Raw genomic sequence first — 22,056 nt, 5'->3', positions numbered from 1 at the left:
ATGCCAATTCCTATCTACCCTGAGTCCATCAGAACTGCAGCTCAGTCTCTCTCTTTCTTCTGATGAGGGAATGCTTTCAACAACTCTACACCTAGATATACAAGTTCAGAGTTTCTACCTTCATGTACCAGGAGACATAGGAGGTCGATCAAACAATACATTGAATGTTTAAATTTAAAAATATTTATTACAGGAAAAGACACATTGCCACTAATCCCCCTCAGAATAGTCCCCCTTGCTTCAATTACACGTAACCCATCGTTCTTGCCACATTCTGAAGCAGTTCTGAAAGTCCTCTTTCCTGAATGTCTTTAGTTGCGCTGTTGTGGCTGCCTTGATTTCCTGAATCATTTTGACTTTGGGGAAGAGCCAGAAGCTGCACAGTGCCAGATCCGGTGAATAAGGTGGATGAGAATACACCGTAATGTTTTTATTTGACAGAAATTGCCATATACCAGAAGCGATGTGAGACACGGAGCATTGTCATGATGTAGGATGATATATGGCACACTTTAAAACACACCTTCTCTCAACCATAACCCAACTGACTGCACCAAACAAGTTGAAACTTATCACACACACGCTGTTACTAAGGTTCCGCATGCTGCCTCCCATACTGAAGATCCCTGCCTTTCCACTGGATGGCGCTCAGCAGCAGCATTCACCGTATTTTGTGATCACAACGGAAAGGCTCCGTGTCATATATCGCTTCTGGTATGAAAATGTTTGTCAAATAAAAACATTATGGTGTGTCCTCAACCACCTATTCACCGGATCTGGGATCTGGCACCGTGCGACTTCTGGCTCTTCCCCAAAGTCCGAAAGACCATGAAAGGTAAATGTTTTGAATTGATTCAGGACATTGAGGTAACCATGACAGGGCAACTAAAGACACTCATGAAAGAGGACTTCCAGAACTGCTTCAGAAAGTGGCAAGAACGATGGGACAAGTGCCTTCAAAGTGAGGGAGGTATTTTGAGGGGCATTAATGGCAATGTGTCTTTTATGTAATAATTTTTTTTAAAATTTAAATATTCACCATAATTTTTTACCACATCTTGTATGAAAGTGCTCATTGCAGCACTGGTTGTATTAGCTCCAAACCAGAAACAACGAAAATATCTCTCAGGAGTGGAATGGAGAAAGACACTGTAGTACTATATTGATACAATGGAATACTACAGAATAATGAAAAGCAAGAACTTACAGCTATGTCCAAAAACACAAATGAATAAAAAATATAAACAATGTTGAGCAAAAGAAGCCAGACAAAAAAATATGATTCAATTTCAGTAAAGTTCAAAATGCACCAATCCATTCTATGTTGTTTAGGGTTTCATACTCGTGTGATAAAATTAAAAGACAAAGCAACGAAGTGATTATAAAATGTCAGGGTAATAATTACCTCTAGAGTTGGAAAAAGGGTCTGGCTAAAAAAAGGTAAGGGGAGCTACTGGGAGTTTGGCAACATTCTGTTTTTTTGTACTGGATCATAGTTACATGGGTGTTCGTTTTACAATTGGTTAATCTGACATTGAACTATTAGGTACTTTTTTGTAGATCTGTTGTATCCTACAATAAAAAAAGAAAATACGTGACCTTTTTAAATCATAGCCTGGCAAAACTGGGTGTATTTTAACAATCCCGGTGCCCATGCCACACCCCAGGCCAATTAAATCAGTATCTTTGGGGGTGGGATGATCCAGGCATCGGTAGTTTTAAAATTTTTCCCAGGTAATTCCACTGTGAAGCCAAGATTGGGAATTTCACTCACCCACATCCAAAAAAAAAAAAATACAGTAGCTGACACAAGTCCTCAACTATTTGGTGATGGCAACTGACTTCCATTCCTCAAATATATCAATTCATTTCATGATTGCAGTTTGGAAAAAATGAAGGGGAAAGCAGTTAAAACGAAGTCTTGTAGACTCAGGCAGAACCTGCTGCTGTCAAATCGCTTTATTCTTCCTCCATCTCATCCATCACCCAACTTCCACTCATGGAGAAGAGATGACTTCAGGTATTAGGAAGAAAGGAAGAATCTGGGCAATTGCGAGCTGCCAAACTGTAAGTAGCTGATGGTCTGGCAGAAAGTGCCACCATCATCACAAACTGGCTAGCTCTAGGTAAAACCTATGATTATTTGACAGCAGCGTTTGTAAACTGGCATTAGGATTTGAAGCCTCATTTCACAACCGCAGCAAGAGGGGACAGGAAGGGAAAATTACTGAGAACAAAGTTTAAGTGAGTTTTTGCAATTTCTTGGAAGAGTTTTCACTGCCACTCAGAATTACAATTAAAAAAAGAAAATCAGTTGATATTTACTGAGCACCTATCGAGTTTCCCCGAAAATAAGACCTAAGCGGAAAATAAGCCCTAACATGATTTTTCAGGATGACATCCCCTGATGGCAATGTGTCTTTATGTAATAAGCCCTTATGCGTCTTTTGGAGCAAAAATTAATATAAGACCCGGTCTTAAACATGGTACTATGTACCGGGCACCAGTTTAAGGACTTTACATATATTGACTCATGACATCCTCACAACCCTAGGAGGTCAGTGCTATTAATGGCCCCCAAATTACAGATGGGGAAACTGGACAATCAAGTTAGGAGATTGTCAATGTCATACATTGAACACAAAGATTTTCAGAGTGTCGTCTAGGGAACATTTAGGAGATCCACAATGTCGAATCTATTTTCACAATGATACTAAGAAGTTATTTATTTGCCCTTTTCACTCTCATTCTCACATAAATGTATATGACTTGTGATAACACAACCAACTAAATGCAGAAGCAGATCTGGAACTCAGCTGCCTCCTATTGTGCCAAATAGTAAGAGATTAAGTATAAAAAATGACACTCTTCTCACTAACTTATTTTTTGTTTTGGAAAATACAGTCTTTTTTTTTCTCGTTCAAATATGTTATTTAGGTAAACATTCTGGGTTCATTTTTTTTTAATGAATTAGTAAAAGAATTTTAAATTTTTCTCCATTTTAATTTCTAATATGATATATATTGATAGATAGGGTCTTGAGATCATAAAATTTGAGAACTGCTGGCCTAGCAAGTGTCAGGACCAAGTTCTTGGCCTGGTACTCTGGCCTCAGTATTCACAGCAATTCATACATTGCATGAAACCACCTCTCTCGATCAGTGGTATCATTTGACAAGTTGTCTTAAAGGCCATTTCCCCATATTGTTTTATATAAGTTGAGAGTACACAATAAATACAATTTTGTATGCTGGCTTTTGTCATTTAAAATGATAACATTAGCATCCAGCTACCCAGGTTAAAATCCTCCAAAGGCTTCCCATTTTACCTGGAATGGAATCCAGACTCTTCACCATGGCATAAACCCCTTCCTGATCCCATGCCTGCCTACCTCTTCAAGTTCACTTCACTGCACTCCCTCACTCACTGAGCTTCAGCTTCACTGATTGTGCTTCTCTAACTTACCAGGCTCAATTTCTACCTCAGGACATTTGTACTTGCTATGCCCTCTGCCTAGAATACTTTAAGCCCAGGGTGTTCATATGAAAGTTTCCTTCTAAACACTTAGGACACAACTCCAACGTTACCTCTTAACGATTACCCAGTTCTTCCATAATAATAATTCTGAATAATAATTCTTTATTATCTGTCTTCATCCTACTAGAAGATAATCTCCATGAAACAGACTTTTTCACAACTACAATTCTGATGCCTAAAGCAGTGTCTAGCCAAAGGTAGGTGCTCTATAAATATTTGTTGAGTTAATTATTTTACAACCTTTTATAAATATTACATATTTAACGTGCTACTAGACATTCCCCTGAGAATGTGCCACAGGTTCCTCAAACTCAGCAAAATGCACACCTGAACTCATTCTCACACCTCCTTAACCAAACCTACCTCTGGTGTTCTCTGTATCAGTTTCTGACACCACCACATCCATCCCAGAGCCCAAGTGAGAAATCTAATATTTCTCCCTTTCTCCGACATTCACATCAAATTAATCCCCAAATCCCACTGATTTAAGCACACCAGATGGCTTGTGTCCCTGCCCAAGCCACTCTTCACTCTGTGACTTTCCTCCTGTAGTGTGCCAGCACACAGAGGTGCCCATCTCTCTTACTTCTCACCTGCTTCACTATGATTGATCCTTGAAGGGTCAGCCCAGGGATAGGTCTTCCAGGAAGCCTTTCTGAGCCTTGCTCACTCCCACCCTCCAGGGTTGGGTTCCAGCTAATTCTTGGTAGCACCATGACACTCCATACCTCATTGCTTCATAATTGTCGACTTATCATTATTTATGTGCCAGTTCCCAGTGCCACCGCCACTCGACTGTCAGCTCCTTTTGAGCAGGTTATACGATTCAGTCCTCTGTGTGGGTCCAAGAACCTAACTCCAGGCCTGGCATGTGGGCATGTGCTAAGTATTCAACGAAGGGAAGCTAATGTCTTACGGGTAACAGGGTTGGGGTCAGAGACAGAACTGGGTGTCCCTGAGTAAGACACTCAATCTCTCTGAGTCTTACTTTCCTTGGCTATAAAATGTTCTATTTAAGGAAAACTCCACTTGCTCCCTTCTTTGTGGGAGCAATTTATCACGCTTATACCATTTTATATAGAGTGAAAATACTCCAACTATAAATTATAACGTAAAAGCTTAGGGAACACAAACTCCATGATTTATAGAATACCACATTTAAATAAACCTTAATAAGGCTCTTAAACAGTTACTAAGGGCTTTCTTCTCTGAGACCACTGGCTTAGCTCTCTGTTCAAATAACGGGATGAACCACCTCTTTGGAGCCATGTCTCCCCTTTTTGCTGTGTGTTGCAGGGGGAAATTATATAACAATATATATTTTTTTTCTTTTTGGCCTTAAAAAACATTTGTCATTTAAAGAAAACACATTTTGGAATAAATATGAGGTGCTCAGCCTCAGCACATCTGTTACTGATTTGTGTAATTAGCAGAAACCCATTTGCAGGATCCAGGAATGGCCTGAGCCTGAGCACCCGCCCCTTCCTGGGTTTTCCACAGAGCACATCTGGATGGCGAGGGGGAAAGGAACCCCCATGCCAGGTTGAGATGGGCTCTCAGGTAACTAAATCCATGAAGTCGTCAAAGCCTTGAGATTAGTTGCACTCTTTCGTGTCACTTTCCAAACTTTTCATTATGAGTTTTCTTATATTGTTTGTCAGAACTAAAGTTTTTCTGGCCTTGACAACATAATTGTTTCCATATCACAGCAGAATTTAAAAGAAAAAAAAAAACAACAAAAAAACCATACACAGCTCTGTATCTCACTGACAATGATAAATTGTCATCAGATAATATCATCTCACAAGTACACAGTGCCAGTAGTTGCATAGTTTCAAACACGAATTTCCTAAATAGGGCCTCAACCAATGTCTCTTTTTTTTTTTTGGCTCTATACCTGGTGGGAACAGCTCATCTTTATTAAAAGTCCTGAGGGCATAGGGTGCTTTTGAAATGAGTTACACATACAAATAGTGCACACAAATCCACAGTGGACTCCATGAAAGTCATGTGGGCTTTGATAACAGATTAAGGATGAGGCATGTCCTTAAAAAGGATCTGTGATTCAGCTTAGAGACTTATTTGACCTTTTTCCAAACCCCTCTGGTCCAGAAATCTGGTTGGAAATCTCATCAGGACAGATTATATTTAAATTGTCTCAGTAGCAGTTTGGTTGTAGTGTTTGCTGGCAGAAGGTGGCTTCAAGCTTCCAGATGATTCTAGGAGGCAGTTTGCCTAGTGACAGGCTTGGCCTTTCTAAGGACCTAAGGTCTGGGAGATACGCCCCCAAGACATTAGTTCTCTCTCAGTAACGGAGTTAATTTCCTCCCCCAACAGTTACATTATACTGAGTTTTCCTGGATGTTTCTCCTTTAGATTCAAAATAAAGCAAACATTTGCCTGGTTAGGGATTTGGGGGAAGACGGTTTAAAAAGAGAAAAAAAAATGAAAAATAATAGCCTTTCCAAGATACAGCTTTCCAAAAATATTCTCCTTTCTAAGTCTGTGACAATTCAAGTGGCCACTTATCAAGCAGAGTAGACGGAGCACTGAAAAGAGAGTCGGAAGACTTGGGCTCCAGTCCCAGCTTGCCTTGGTTCTTGGGGGACTCGGGTTCTTCTTCTCTAAAGGGAATGGCTGGACTCATTATCTCTGACATTCCCTGCCAGAGCAAAGATTCTAGATTTCAACGAAACGTACGCTTTTTGTTCTGTACCTCAGCTGTTTCTCAGGAAAGTCCACCCAGGAAAGCAAGCAAAAGGAGTCTGGTTCTTCCCAGGCAGAGTCTTTTCTCGTGTGTCCCTAAGCAATCACAACAGAGGCGCGGTACTGACGTTAACCAGAAGAAAGTCCATAAAACAAGCACAGCCCAGCCTGTATCACATCATCATTCATCTGACATGTCCTAAGTGCCTTCATCCCACAGGCAGTGCACGATCCCACCCACTGGCCCTTTTGAGCCTCGCACGCCACAGCTAGACCGGCTTGCACATCTACCCCAGCCCACCTACCAGGATGGGGCACTGGCTAGAATCTACTGGGGCGATCATCAGAGAGGAACAGCCTGGATAAAATTTACCAGGCTCTGAGAGACAGGCCAAGGTAGTAAAGAAATAGCACATGTCACTTCATTAAGTAATTAAACTGGTGTTTTTAAAAGTCAACATTGTATGTAAGAAAGCACAATCTGTTTACATTTGGTCGATGTTTTCGGCTGCAGAGTGGATTACTTCAAAACAATCTGTGGAGAGGTGCAGGGAAGAAATATTTAGGTACTTATGAATCATACTGAGATTGGACAGAGTTGGCCCCAAGACATGGCTCATCCATGACAAATGTAATTTAAAAAAAAAAAAAAACAACAACAACAATAAAAAAAAAAAACTCTTGGTGGAAAAATAAGAGAAAGGTGACTATGGAATTATTCCACATCAATTTCACAGTTATGAAAATAAAATTGTTCTCAGAATGTAAGTTCCCTGAGGAAGGAATTGTATCCCTGTGGTCCATTCTGGTGTCCCTCGAGGCCAGCAGAGCACTTGGCCCTAAACGGGCACTCTGTTTATTCCTGTTAAATGAATGAGAATTCAAAGACTGTATCTTCTGTGTTGGAGGATGTGTGTGTGTCTCATTTATGACAGGATGGGTCATAAGTGACTGACGATCAGGCCTCCCAAGGAAGGCAAAGGCCTCTTAAACACATGCCTGCTCTTCCTGAAATCTTCCGAGTTTTTATTACTACCGTATTTTTATTTCACCATGGAGCTTTCAGTTCCATTGAAGCAATTTAGGAGAGTAATGGCATGGGATAGAGAGACATCAGATGTCCAACTTGCATTAACAGACTTGAAGTAAGCTACCTAATGGGTTTTCGAGGCTAAGAAAGCCTTGTCACCCAGCACATGGCTTTAGAGGCCAAAGCCAGCCAAATGATCTCAATGGGGTAAAAAAGTGTGACTCCAAAAGTACCCCCTATTCAAAAAATCTCATTCTCTAAAGACTAGTATCTCTCCCAAATATGTTGTTTTCTTTTCACTTGCCTCATTTACAGCATATCATTCTTAGAAAAACAGGGCTAAGAAAAAATGCCAATAGATTTTTCAGTTAAACCTGTTGCTAATCAGGACCTTCTCGTGAAAAACAGGGAATGGGAAAGAGACAATTCCAAGAGGTCCTCACAGCCAGTTCTTGGTATCACCACACACCAGGCCACTTATATTGGGTGGGTCTGGGGAAAACCAGAATTTCCATCTTCATAGTGGAATAACGCCTGTTCTAGAAGATGCTTTTGCTGTACAAAATACCGTTAAGTATGACCCCTCTTCAATGCCATCCAGTTTTAAAAAGATTTTTCTAAATGAGTTGACTTTAAATGAAATTTTAGAAATGAAAAAGAGATTTCTAATTCAGCTAACTGCCGGTCTGTTGGAACATGTTCAGGTACGTGGGGGAGGGTTTTCCTCGTTTTTCTTTATAGTCTCATACCTTTACGCAAGCCAGCCCCTGAATCCCTGCAGGTAGGTAGACTTTCAGGCCTCAGACCTCCACTTAATTTTGGAAACATTCATGTACTCATTTGAGATTAGCTGAGCTCCTGAAGTTGTCCCAGATCCTCATAAATTTCTCCTTTTCCCATGCTCTCATATTAACTTCAATTACAATACTTCTGTTGGACTTACTATATGCAATTCTTTATTTTCCCAATGAGAAAATGAGTTCCAGGTGGGTAGGGACTTGTCCTATTCATCATTTTGTTTTTTCTTCCCAAGATGGTAAAAAAATATTCCTACTAGCAATTTGACAATGTCATAGGACTCACAGCCAAGGGCAAGGAATAAATATTCAATTTAAAATGGCAACAATTTAAACATTCATAAAATCAGAATAGTTAAATAATTTATAATAAATCCATATTTCAGAATGCCATTAGGAAAAAAATGTAAAGAATGTAAAATGAGGGATTTCTCAAAATGTGATTTTTTTAAAATAAGAAAGATACAAATGGTATGGTCTTAATATATAAAAGTTGATATATATTCACATATAATTATTTTTACAATCAGAGAAAAACTTTGAGGATGGTGGAAAGACTTTGCAGGAGTTTAACTGTAAATCCTCCACACTTTTGCACGTGAAAACAGGGCTCTTTTGTCCCCTAGACTAGAGTTAATTAAAAAAATGGAAGTTTTTTAATGGGAGAAAAATAGCTTGTTCCTATGGAGATAGTATTGTTAGCATAATTTTGTCCTTCATACATCTTACTGCCTCCAAAACATTGGAACTAAGATAAATAGCAGGGCATTGTGAGGTTTTGAAACTGTCATTGAAGAGACATCTATTCCAGAATTTCCCAAAGTGGGTTCTATATGGCACATATTCTATAGGACATTATGCATATCGCTTGGGGGGGAAACAAAAAAACAGGGTTCTGTGCCCAATGAGTTTGGGTACTAATACCAAATCTCACTGACTCTAAGACACACTTTACTGTAAGAGACACCATTATTGATGCCAAGATTAGACCAAATGAGGAATCTAATACAGCTAAGGCAGCTAAGGGCTGAATTCTTAGTGTGAGAGTGAAGGAAAAATCCATGTGCAGAAGGGAATGCAACAAAATGTGACTGTCAACCTTGGTGCTAGCTAAAGGGAGAGACAAAAAATTATCTCCTGAGAAGTTGCATCACAAATGATATTCACCAGATTTACAATTCAAAAGATCCTGGAACAGATAAAAAGATTGCAGGTAGGCAGTGTCCCCAGAGAACTGGCAGAAGCCAAATACTCTCTGGAAAAAAGTGACTTCAGGAGTAATGCCATCAAGAACAGTGTTAGTTCCCCTCACAAGACGACCAACTGGCAACTATCCATAGACAAGCACCATTGTGAAAATCCAGAACTGGGGAATGAGGCTGAAGCACCCCCACCCCTCCCAGACCACAGAGACAGAGAAGGAACATACAAGAAGAGAAGCAGCTATCCTCTGACCACATCGCTCCTCTCCCAGGCGGCACAGCCCTGCACCCAGTGGGGAAAAAAGAGCCCAAGATGGACATTCAGCTCTCTGAGCACTAAAGGACACTTCCCGGGAGGCCCATTCCCCTCTTGCCTCAGTGGAATAACTGGGGGAATCTGCAGGAGCTCAACCCTTGAGCAGCAGAGAGACGGAGAAGGGGGGCGGGGCCTACAGCAATCAGCACTCAGATTAGGCAGCTCTTACTCCTACTCTGGTAGCTCTGGAGCAGAAATCCCAGCAGGGGCTCTGCCCATCTGCAATTAAATCAAATACTTAAGAAACTGAATTCTAGACAGGTGATGTGTTTTACAGCTGGGTTTAAACATCAGCTACTCATGTCTTTGGAGCAATCATGGTTCTCCCTTGCTGTTCTCTTTTTAAATGTGAACATTGGCGAGAGAATTAAAAATCTAGTTGCTTAACATCTGACTGACCCATTTTATCAGATCCTGAAAGCAGAGCATAAAATCATCTAAATGTAGAGGTTAGAAGTCATTAAACACTAGTTTCAACTTCACAGTTTTAACAAACAACTTTGGCCGTCAACCTGCCTATCCAATCTCGGTGTGTCTGTATATTGTACAAATCACTAACAACTTTTCTGTGCCCAAACAGTTCTGAGTGCGGATTAAGGCGTCCCTGCATAGTTTGTGATTATTCAAAAGACCCAAATCTTAAAATATGAAAACTGGATCTCTCAGAGACAGAGCTTAGCAAATAGCCTTGCATCATTCTTACAAGGAGGGAAAGAAAGTACAGCCTAGGAAGGCACAGGCCACACTCCCATACTTATCTGTGCCAGACAACGGTGGAATTGTGAGCAGGTAAATATCCCCATCACAATGCCTTCTCAAAGTAGAGCTAAGAAAAGTTTTATTTCTGAGAAGCTAAAATCAAGACTTTGCTTTACTTCAGCTATCTAGAGATGATCAAAAATATCAATAGAGTCTGCTTTTAGTTCTGGGAATGTTATCCTTAAAAGAGAAAATTAGGAGTGGGTATAGGTGTCCCTCACTTTAAGAAATCTCAACTTTTCAGAAAAAGAAAACGATATACAAAACCTATTTTCATTACAAAAAGGATTTTCTAATCTCCCCTGGCACATTTAAGATAATATAGAATGCAAAGATTTAATTCATCCTCATTTTTTCTGGAATAAAATGATTGACAAAAGTTAGCTTCATGCATGTCATTGAAACCAGTGATTAAACCCAAGAGGAAGAACAACTGAAGAAATCTCTAATAAGTTATGGCCACCGTTTCATTTTTAAGGACAATCTTTTTCTTTTGTTGTTGTTTAAAACACTAACACCTTTTTTATTCATAAGTATATTTAAATGCGATAGGACTTACATTTCACAGCTGATACCCACAGTCAAACGTTCCTGATATCCAAGATATGGGATTAAGTAATATCCTTTAATATGAATATGAGTGGATACAAAAGTAGAATCCTAATTTATAAATTTGCTAATTTTTCTTCCTTACCAATACATAATCTATATATTAATTTTTAGCTACCGTCAAAACATCCTTGCTATCAGGGTATCAATGACTTCTCCCTGATTTAAAATATTTACATTCAGTGTGTTAGGTGAGTGACCGATAGAGATACCTCAACATTTCTTGTGAATGTTTCTCATACTTCTGAATTAAAACTCTACATCAAGCTTACCTGTCATCATACAAAGACAATTTAACTAAAAACTTAACAACGCACAGGAAAGAGTACCTACTGGTTATTATGTAAATAAGAGAAGAAGAAATAAAATTCCAACTAACTATATATTGTTCTTGGGTTCAAAGTTCAAGTCAACTATCAATTACATAACTGCCATACTGTCACTTGTATTAGGCACATAAAAATGTTTTTTACTAGTAAAGCGCCATGAGGAACAGTCATTTACAATCCAGGGGGTCTTAATAAAGGAAAGAAAAGTGCTTTTTTACCAACCTGGGCTGAGAAACCGCAGAAGAAACCGAACCAGAAATGCACAAGTGTGAATGCAAAATTCTTATAGAAGAAATAGCATAAGAACTTGCACATTCGGAAATAGGACCACCTTCCATGGACAAGGAGAAGCCTTTGGAGGTATCTAAACTGTGCAAACGAATAGTCGCTGGCTAAGACCGCCTGCAGTCCTTCCTGGCCGCTGATGCCAACGCCGATGTGAGCACCTACAAAGGAAAAGAGGAAGGCTTTCATTCCCCAAACAAAGATACAGTCTCTTTGGGAACTTGTCATTCCATTTTTATATTATTATTCATGTACAGAAAACGTACAGTATAGCATTAGTAACTTTCACGTATATTATCACATGAAACACAATTGGTATTTATTCTAGTTTTACAAAAGAGGGCATCAGCTCAGAAAATTTGAGTAACGTGCTCAAGGTTTTACAATCTGTAATTTACAGGTGAAACTGGGACTCAACCCAAGGGTTGGGATTATAGGACCAGTGTTCTTTCCTCTACACCAATGTCCTTTTCTGGCCTAAAAATGTACAAATGATTTAGTTACAAAGAGGATTTTTTTTTTTTTATGAATACTAATAATGGTAGACCCATTAGATCCAGAGTGTTCACTCAGAACCACTGGGAAAATGAAGTTGTCATGCAGTCTCCATTATATACGGCCAAATGCTGACCCTGAAGGCGCCAGATAGGCAGCATTCCCCGTTGAGCGAATGTTCTCTTACTTTTGATCATGCTGACATCGTTGGCTCCATCACCTATGGCCAAAGTGACAGCATTTCTGTGCTTCTTCACCAGTTCTACTACTTGGGCTTTCTGGAGTGGCGTCACTCGGCAGCACACCACAGTCTTACACATGCAGGCAATTTCTAGGAGCTCACTCTTGACATCACTTTCTAGGACATGAGCCTGTGTGATTAAAAAAAAAAAAAAAAATCCAGACTAGAACAAGAAACAATAAACAAGAGACATCATTTGGGAGGCAGATTTCTTATTTCTCAACTGATTTCTTTTCTAATTCACTTCAATAGTCATTGTCAATTCAGGGTCACACAAGCAACAACAACCAAGTAAAGAAATGAGTATTGAACTCCTACTAAGTGCCAAGTTTTAGAATAAACATAAAAGACACAGTCCTTTTACATGTCTTCCTTGACACATTATCATGCTGCACTGGAGAGATACAGTTATTATAAATGCCAGAGAAGTTCCAGAATCTCTGGAAATAAGGAAAAACAAAAGACAGAACCTATCCATCACCTCACCAAGTTTACAATTAACTACAAAATGATGGCAATTTGTTTATCCTACATGATGGAATTTTTGCTTCTTTTGCATTGTTGTTTTGTATATTTAGTGTTTGTTGTGGTTGTTAATGCACAGTTGAATGAAAAGCAGATAATCTGGAAATTAGCCCTTGAAGAGTAGTGATTGAAATCCAGAGGACTGTGCAAAAGAGTGGCATGCGAAAAAACAGGTGGTGGCTCCCACAGGGTTCCCCAACCATTTCCACCCTCGCTTCTCTCCAAGTACATAATAGCCTTTACATATGCCAAGAAATAACTTTAAAAGAAAGCATAATCTTTTGTAATTAACTGTGAATTTTTTTTTTTAGAAAACATCTCACTGTACATTACTTAATAAACACAATAAGAGGAAACGGGAATCCACCTAAACTTTGAGTCATCAGTATCTTTGAATGAACCTTTGGCAAGATATTCACAGCTCATCACAATTGGTCCTTATATTTCTCTTGAGTTCTGTGTTCTACCACCACCTTTAACTTTACTCTTTACTCCCTTCATGCCAAATTGCTTATTTCCATAATTTGACGTTCTTTCTTGCTTCTGCACCTTTGCACTACTGTCTCCTCTATCTAAAAATACCACTTCCTCCAGGAAGTCTTCCCTGACTTTCCCAAAGGAACTAAATGTGTCTATGCTCTCAAGCACTGTGTTCGTTCCTCTTTAGAGTATTTGTCATACCACTGTGAGATCAGTTCTTGCAACAGATGGCAATCCCTAACACAAGGACCATGTTCTATTCACATCCTTATCTTCAGGTTCTAGTACTATGACCTAGCATGCTTAGTACAAGTTAATGGTATGACTAGAAGGATGGATGAATAAGTACAAAAACATGACACTGGTAGAAAATTCTCATGTCAAGGCCTATAATTCCTAGGGGGAAATGGTGAATTAGCATTCTCAAATAAAAATACCCTTTCTGAAAGAAAAAGTATGTAACTAACTATCTTGCCCAGAATAGTCCCCTTTTCTGTATTTTCTTTTTCCTTTGTTATCAACAAATGAAAACCTAAACTCGGACTCTGAGAAAGACCCAATTATATTCTGCAAAGCATCAAGATTTAAGCAAACTGGAATTATAATTTGTTTTGTGTTTTGTTTGTTTGTTTGTTTTTTTAGCCTTTGACAATGCTATCAGAAACATGGTCAGTTCTCCTTAAATGGAAAATGACATTTCATAGTTTCACAAGCTTTAGGCATTGATGCTGAAGGGGTTCTTAAAAGCATCTATCTTAGCTCTTCCTTTCAACAGATTTAGAGACAGAGGGAGAATAGTGTGTTATCACCTGCATAATTTAACCCACCACACATTGGTTTCTTTGAGCCTGAGGGAAAAACCAAAGTACAGCTCATTGGCGACCTTTTCCATATTGTGGTCCCCGGGCAAGTTAGCTTGGAAGCCACGTGCTCCAAGTCCCAGTTGACAGGTTCATAATTTTCAGTTGCTATTCATTTGTGCAAGGGAGAAGTTCGTGTCATCTGGACAAACTTTCAACTGAGCTTGGCCTGCAGCTGAGCTCTGTAACTTTCCACGGTGTAGAAGGCAACACATCATTACGTCTGGAATCCAGCTGGATAATGCTCTAAGCACTAAGAGCTAACAGACAGCTGATCACAAGGGGGAAAGTACAATATATGCATATCCAGCTTCTTTGGTCCTCTAAGAAACTATCTAAAAGAAGATAACATTTATTTTTCAAACTCCAGAAGTGAAAAATGATCATCAAAGCTGAAGAAAGATGTGAGATTAGCTCTTTTTGCATATAAATGATAATTTTACTGGAGCGCAATCAGAGCTTTTGTTTTCTAAATTAAAAACTCAGAAGAGCGTTTTGATATTTGTTCAAGATTTGGAACCTGAACTACATTAAAAGTACAATGCAAGTTTATTCTATTACGACAAGAACCAGATTTCCTAATCAAAGCAAATTGTTTGGCATTGCTGTAAAATGCTGCTATTTAGAAAAAGCACCAGAGGTATCTTAATGGCAATAATTTGGTGTGGTAATTATATGAAGGTCGGGTTGTACTCTGCAAATCACAAACATTAACATGAGCAGTAATTGTAATACATTCATCCAGTTGCATTATTTTAATTAAATAACAGTGAACTGTGACACTCTCCCTTAGAAAAGGTCTTAAATGATATTGCTAAATGGTTTATAGTCATTTAGACAAGATTGATATTCTGTGATTTCAGTATTTCTTTGTATCCTCCCCCTTCAGTGTGGTGGTTCAAGCAATAATGTATGAAATATATATTAGAAGTTTCCTTTCCTTTTGCAAACAGGAAATCATTACATATGCCTTGCTTCCAGTAGTGTCATTTGTTTGGAAAACACAAAAGGAGATCTCATTGTGACAGTACAAAAAAAGACAACTATTAGGATGAAGAAAAAGAAAGAACAAAGCCTTAAGTGAACTCACCAAACTGTGGCCATTTATGATTAAGGCATAATCTCCTGTTACGGTTTCTTCTACAACTGAGTCCAGCTCTAGCTGCTGCTTTTTTTCGAAAGCTACATGGCCATTGGAAAAGCTTCTGTCTTGTCCAAACAAACTTTCCTTTGCTTTCCTTAAAAGAAAGGGAAGAAAGCAAATCATAACAAAGTATACAGAGCATACCTTTTAACTTTAACAAGAGACTAGCTTAGAGGTAAATTCATTTCATCACTATTCAGACAGACTGTGGCATAAGATTCAGTTTCGGTAAGCAAGCTGGGTAATTCTCTGTGATAGGGATACCATAGCAAATTTCCAAATTCCAACAAGTAGGACGGTCAACATAATAAAAACATAATCATCTTGAATGTTTTAAATTACTTATAAGCTAAATCACCATCTTAATCTGTGCTTCAATTAGCAGCTCTTGATAAATTTGGCATATAAGGTTGAGCTTCAAGAGCTTAAGAACCACTGATCTGTCACATGATGTCATTAAATAATGAAAGACTAAAGACAATTGATGAAATCTTCTAGGACTTCTGGGGCATCTATATAGTAAATAAAGTAATCAATCTGGAGAACAATGTAATATCATCCATCTTAAAACAGCAGGCTTCTAAGAACGACATCTTTTATAAATTTGACAATTAAAAACAAATGATGCCATTTACTGAATTGGCAGAGTCATTATAATACAATGGAATATTTTAAGTGAAAATTGTATTCATCAGCTCAAACAATAGAATAAGTCTCTAAAGAAACTACAGACACCCAAGTGTAGAGGGTCATTCCAAAGGGAAACTCCCTTTACTGTCCCAGATCTAATCAGCAGAATAATCTTGCACACATCCCATCCATCTCTGAGGAAGAGGAAGATTGTATGGTGAGTCAATATCCTTAGAAGTGGCATTTTACTTTTCTCTTCAAAATGGAAAGATGATGCTTTTAAAGGAAGGGAAATTTCCTCTCCAAAGACCCTTGAATGACAGGCTTTGAAGTAACATAGGGCAAATTGACAAGACTACAGAACTTTCAACCACAACCCGGGAGCTGTACAGCAGACACTCCCTGAAGATGAGTGTCAAAGTCTGCCACCAACACTTTCGGCTACAACTCACATATACAAAATGAGTGCGCGTGAGAAAATGGGGAGTGAGAGGCCAGAAAATGGATGTTTTGGCTTAGAGAAAAATGAAATGATTCCCCCAAGGCTCATTCTACACAGAAAATATTTAATAAAATGGTTTTATGCTGTTGCTCCTCTGAAAGAAGGGAATGTTCACTGTACTGAAACAACCATTTTAATCTTCAACTTTCTAACTATTTGAAAATGTAACATTAATTGTTTACATGCTAAGTTTAAAAAACAAAACAAAACAAAAAACCCTATCTTCCAGCTCAGCATCTTCTGCCGTCCAGGACCAAAATCATAGCCTGTATTTAGGAACCCCAGCAACCCAGAGGTTACATACCCAGAGGCCACATACCCCTGGCTCCAAGGATGATATTATGCATTTAGCTATCAGTTTCCAGAATAAAAAAAATTATAAAGTCAGAGTGCTACGTGTGAAATTTAAGAGTTAGGATGGGGAAGGGGAGGGAAAGCAGACATGAAAAATGATTGTTTTAAGTGGGAGGACCAGACTATTGCATCAGATAACCATGTCAGGGAATCCTTCTCACAGACATGAAAATTTACAGTCTCATATAATGAAGAAAGCAAGAGAGACAAGTTCCTCGAAAATGAACATTCTTCTGACAATGTTGCAGAGCTCATAAATTGGGTCCTAAGAGAGTACCAAAGGGCAAAAATCTCCTGAGGTTTCCTTTTTCGTAAAGTTCACACTCGCTGTATAAATGACACAATCTCTGTTTTCCCCCCAGAGAATGAAAACATTCCAAAGAAGGGTGAAGTTCATGAAAGTATTGGCTGAAATTTTATTTACTTAGGATTTTTCCCCCCCTAAACTGTCTTCCTAACATTTCATATGAACCCTTTCCAGGCAGACAAGGCACAGTTTTTCTAGCTCTGCTTAAATTCCCAGCGCACTTCCTCTGCACTGGCCAACCCTCTAGACTGGGCTCAGAGGTTTTAAGACCTCTGCCCATGCTCTATTACTGTCATTTCTTTTTTCTTCCTGGAATTTAGCTCTTCAAATACCAGCTGGTTCTCACAAAAACAATTTATTAGGATGGCAAAAGCTATGCATAACTCCCTTCAATGAAGATGAACTATATATTTTTGCAGGCATTACACACAATGCTTAACCACAGAATACAAATAACACATGCTAAAACAAAAGCATGCCTTTTTTCCAAGCTTTGTAATAAAGGTCAGTCTATTACAATGTTGGCATGCAGAAATGAATTAATGGTTGAAGCAACCGTGGCATTCACAGCCCCATGCCACCACAAACATGGCAAAGCAGTTAGACCCACGTTGGCTTACATGCAGTCTGTAGAGAAGGGATGGCAGGGAAAGGAGTCCTTTTGTCAGTCAGTCCACTTAAGGCATTAAAAGTGTGAGGACATAAATTAAAGTCATGACATCATGTTTGAAAGAAGACAATCTTGACTTTGATGTAATAGCATTAGGGTTGGGGCCCAGAGACCTGGGTTTAGGCCTGAGGACTGCTTCTGGCATCTCATGTGCCCACAGCTGAGTTATCTGACCCCTGGCCATTTGATTAGTCAGTAACAGGCCCAGGCTAGAACCCAGGACTTCTAACTCCTAGTTCTCGGTCTACCATACTGAACAGGTTTACCCATAGATTCAGCCACAGGTTGCCTCTATGTTGAGATAAAGATAGAATGCCAGAAGAGCAGGTAAGGGGCTGCAGTACTCTGCCAACTGTACCGAAGCGGAGAGATAGATGAAATTTTTATTTCAATCCCTAGTTCCCCCCTTTACTACCTGTATGACCTGTAAGACATTAAACCTCTGAACCAGTTTAGAAACTGTGTTCTTTCTTAGAAACTGAGGGAGTGGTACCAGCCAGTCAGACTGGTTGCTACCAGCTATGAAAACTTGGGTAGCTGTACCCACGTGTACTAGATCTCTAAGATTACTTAGTGCTCTACAGTTTTACCATTTATGATAGAAACTTAACTTACTAAAAACCTTTTGCCTGGGGGACTAGAAGTTGGGAATTAGGAACAAGATGCATTTTTGTTGGGCCTGCATAGTGTTTCAAAAAAATCTGTCTACAGTTATGGGCAATGTGATGTTCACCTTCACCAAGTGCTAACGTCTTATATTGGCTACTGTCTTATATACAGCGCAGGTCATACAACTAATGCTACCTCCTTGGCCCTGGAGACAATCAACCCTGCTAATTCAAACAACTAACTTTCCACCAAGGAGATGTTCAAAAAAAAATGCATATTTTGTTGATTAAGGAGGAAATATCAATTCCTACGTATATCACTGGGATACTTCTCAGAAGCAGTGGAGTGGAGTCACTTCATGGTTTAATTATCTATAAGACATCAATTTTTCTAACAACAAAGCATGTAATCAAGGCAACAAAAATGAAACATGGAATTTTGCCTGTCACCCCAAGCAAAATTATATTCTCAGTCTGTTTTTCTTTTGGGCAGACAACATATGTATTGATGAAATGTAATAAACACAGTAATCTTCTGAGAAACTGTAAAAGAGTTTAATTGTAGACCTCTGAGCGTGTCCTCAGTACTAGAGCAGGTATGGCAGCAAAATTAACCCAGGATTCTAACTGTCTAAAATGGTTTCATGCCACTAAATTTCAAACAAGTCATATGCATAATATGCATGAAAACTACATATCCATGTTTATGAAATAATCTAAACACATTTGTCAGGTTTAAAAATAAGCATTTAGGTCATTTCCTCCGAATAGCTACTGGATTCTGTTCTTTTGATATATTTTATTTGTTTTTGTATGAATTCTCACTGATCTCAAAAGCATAACACAAGAAAACTGAAGGGTATAAATTTATGATTTCAATAGTTCATCCCCAAAACTATGAGTTTTGATATAAGTATCCAAGATTAGAATTATAGAGAGCACCTCCAGCAATAAATTTCCTTGGATGTTCTTTTCTCCCCAATACTAATAGTAAGCAAATGCATACTGTAAATGTATTGATTTCTCTTACACATAATTTTCTACCATGCATTGCCTCTCAGTTTTAGACTCTAAGAAGGGGGTGATCTCTAAGTCTGAGTTGAAATAAGCATTATTTGCCAGTCAGTTAACCAAGGTGGCCACAAGGGTACTGAAATAATTAGTCTAGATAGAAATTATTTTTTCCCTCTGAAATTTTTTTCTTCTCATTAAAAAACTGGAGATAATTTTTTGGCTTTTTTTTTAATTGTAAAAGTATTGCATGAATACTATTACAACTTCAGATAATACAAAGAGCCATAAAAAGAAAGCAAACATTATCCATAATTCTATCAACCAGAGAGAACAACAGTATATGTCCTCCAGAGCATGATGGGTAGGTAGATAGATATGGATATAGATGCATAGTGTTTTACATATATATATATATATATATATATATATATACACACACACACACACATACACTCACATACTTTTTTTAAAAAAGGGTTTACAGTATGCATGATATTTCATAGTCTCATTTTTCACTTAAATATACCATGGATATCTTCCAATGTCAATAAACATGTAATAACTTTTAATGACTACATAGTATTCCATTGCACGTATATGAGTATATCATAGTTATTAACAAAATTTTTATGGCTGGGTATTTGAACAATTTTAATTTTATATTTTCATAATTTATATAGCAATGCATATTTCTTTATATACATATTCATACATTTGTCCATTTATTTTCTTAACAGTAATTCTTAAGAGTAAGAATCATTGGGTCAAAAGTGTACGTATATATAATTTTGAAATATATTGTAAATTTGCCCTCTAGAAAGTCTCCACCAATTTATACTCCCAACAATGGTGTCTACGAATTCACATTTCTCTACTTTGCTTCCACATAACAATGGTTATGTCATCTACTTAGTCGACCCATTGTAGCTGGATAAAATCTTGAGATAACTTTGGGTCCCCACCCCTTCTGCAATCAACGCAGCTACCACAGGTGACTCTCTCTGTTAACTCAGAAACAGACCTTGCCTCAGGGGGATCTGACAGAGACAAATACAAGGGACATTTAAAAAGAGTCAAGATCTTGCTTTTTGAGTACCAAAATAGACTTCTGAAACCCATAGCCATGACATCATTCTGAATTTCAGCAATCTGGAATTTCACTAATTGGGCTTTTTCAGAGGGAAGAAAAACGTTTCTTCAAGTCTCAAAAGTCTAATCCTTAAAAGAATTTGGGCATAAAATGTTGCCTCAAGCAACAGACTAGAAAGAAATGACCTCTTTCTCCATCTTCCATTCAGCCTAGAGTAGAGGAACACTGAAGAGGAGCTTAGATGCTGCTGAGTCACTCAAAGAAGCCTGGGTGCTGACCCATACCCTGGACTGGTGGGAACCATGTGGGTAATGAAATCCTCAGGTAAATTTTGGGGAATCTGAGTATGGAAGAGTTGCTACCGAAGGACAGTGACGTGGAGGGTGTTAGAGTAAAGGGATTTCAGGAACAGAAGTAGCCATATAAGAGCACAAGTGTTTGCGGACACAGAGAGGTTAGGAAGAGCAGCCAAACTTCATGTTTCCCCAGGAGGGTGTGAACATCATCCCAGAGGGACGGCCAGCAACGCAAAGAGACCAGAGACCAGACAGGGACCGAAGTGGGAAGCACTAGATGGCCAGCAGGGCAAACGCTGAGAATCACTGGCACATAACGCAATTGTGCATCCTACACTTGAACAAAATTTACCCCCAAGTGCCTAGTTCAATTGTTCTATCATCAGGCAGAAAAGGGGTCCAAGTTCAGTTTTAGAAAATTTAATGAGTTTCTGTTCTTGCACATCTGAAAGTATTCTGGGCTGTGAAGTCAGACAAGCTAGAATGACAAAGTATCCTTCTACTTCTCTTGACATCAAATCAAATTCCAAATCCTATTCATTCTACTTCCAATATAGCTGTCAATTTCACACCACTCTTTCCTTCCCCATTGTTATAATCTCACTGCCTTAGTTTAATCTTCATCATCTCTGTGCTTGAGTATTCTAACAGTGTCCTGAAGCATTCCCGATACCATTCATTTTCCCATCAAACATACTCAATCTATCCTGTCACCAGAGTGTTATTTCTAAAATGCAAAATTAGGTTTGTCACGCTTCTGCTTCTAAGCAATCTACATCCACCCTATACCTTCAGGATAAAGTATATAATCACTTTTGTTTGCCAATCAATCTATCACCAATCAACCTCTGAAAAATTATTTCCACCTTTAGGTCTATGGTATACTCTAGCTACAACTTGGAATGTTGCTCCTAGAATATAACATGATTTCTTTCATGTTTCAGTGCTTTTGTCAGTGCTACCACTGACAACAACCTACAATATCATTATCCAATATAACCAATAAAGGAAGAGGATCCATAGAAGTGTAGTAGAGGTCAGCATAGTGTTTTCAATATCTTAAGAAGGTTAATAAAAAATGTAAATTTCTCTATGATAAAAATGCATAGAACCCCTAATTTTTTGTTTTGTTTTCTGTCATTTTTGGCAACCATGACATCAACCTGGTGTAGAAAACTGCTATATCATTCTGATTAGAAGCTATGACTGGAGATTGCATATGTCTTTGCCAAATAAAAATTGGGAGATTTAATTAATTGTTACTGACATA

At 38.5% G+C, this 22,056-nt stretch overlaps 1 protein-coding gene across 1 annotated transcript in view; it reads right to left on the bottom strand.

The window, feature by feature from the left end:
* ATP8B4 (ATPase phospholipid transporting 8B4 (putative)) overlaps positions 1-22,056 on the bottom strand; it is a 193,216-nt gene that overhangs the window by 20,043 nt on the left and 151,117 nt on the right. The window contains exons 21-23 of the mRNA XM_033109347.1: positions 15,262-15,409; positions 12,253-12,436; positions 11,508-11,731 (exon numbers count right to left, since the gene is read on the bottom strand). Coding sequence (XP_032965238.1) covers positions 11,508-11,731; positions 12,253-12,436; positions 15,262-15,409 — 556 coding nt within the window. The remainder of the gene's footprint in view (positions 1-11,507; positions 11,732-12,252; positions 12,437-15,261; positions 15,410-22,056) is intronic.

The sequence above is a fragment of the Rhinolophus ferrumequinum genome, chromosome 6 (genome assembly GCF_004115265.2).
Source record: "Rhinolophus ferrumequinum isolate MPI-CBG mRhiFer1 chromosome 6, mRhiFer1_v1.p, whole genome shotgun sequence".
NCBI lineage: Eukaryota > Metazoa > Chordata > Mammalia > Chiroptera > Rhinolophidae > Rhinolophus > Rhinolophus ferrumequinum.
Note: the sequence above shows the minus strand (reverse complement) of the source record. Positions and strands in the feature narration are given on the sequence as shown.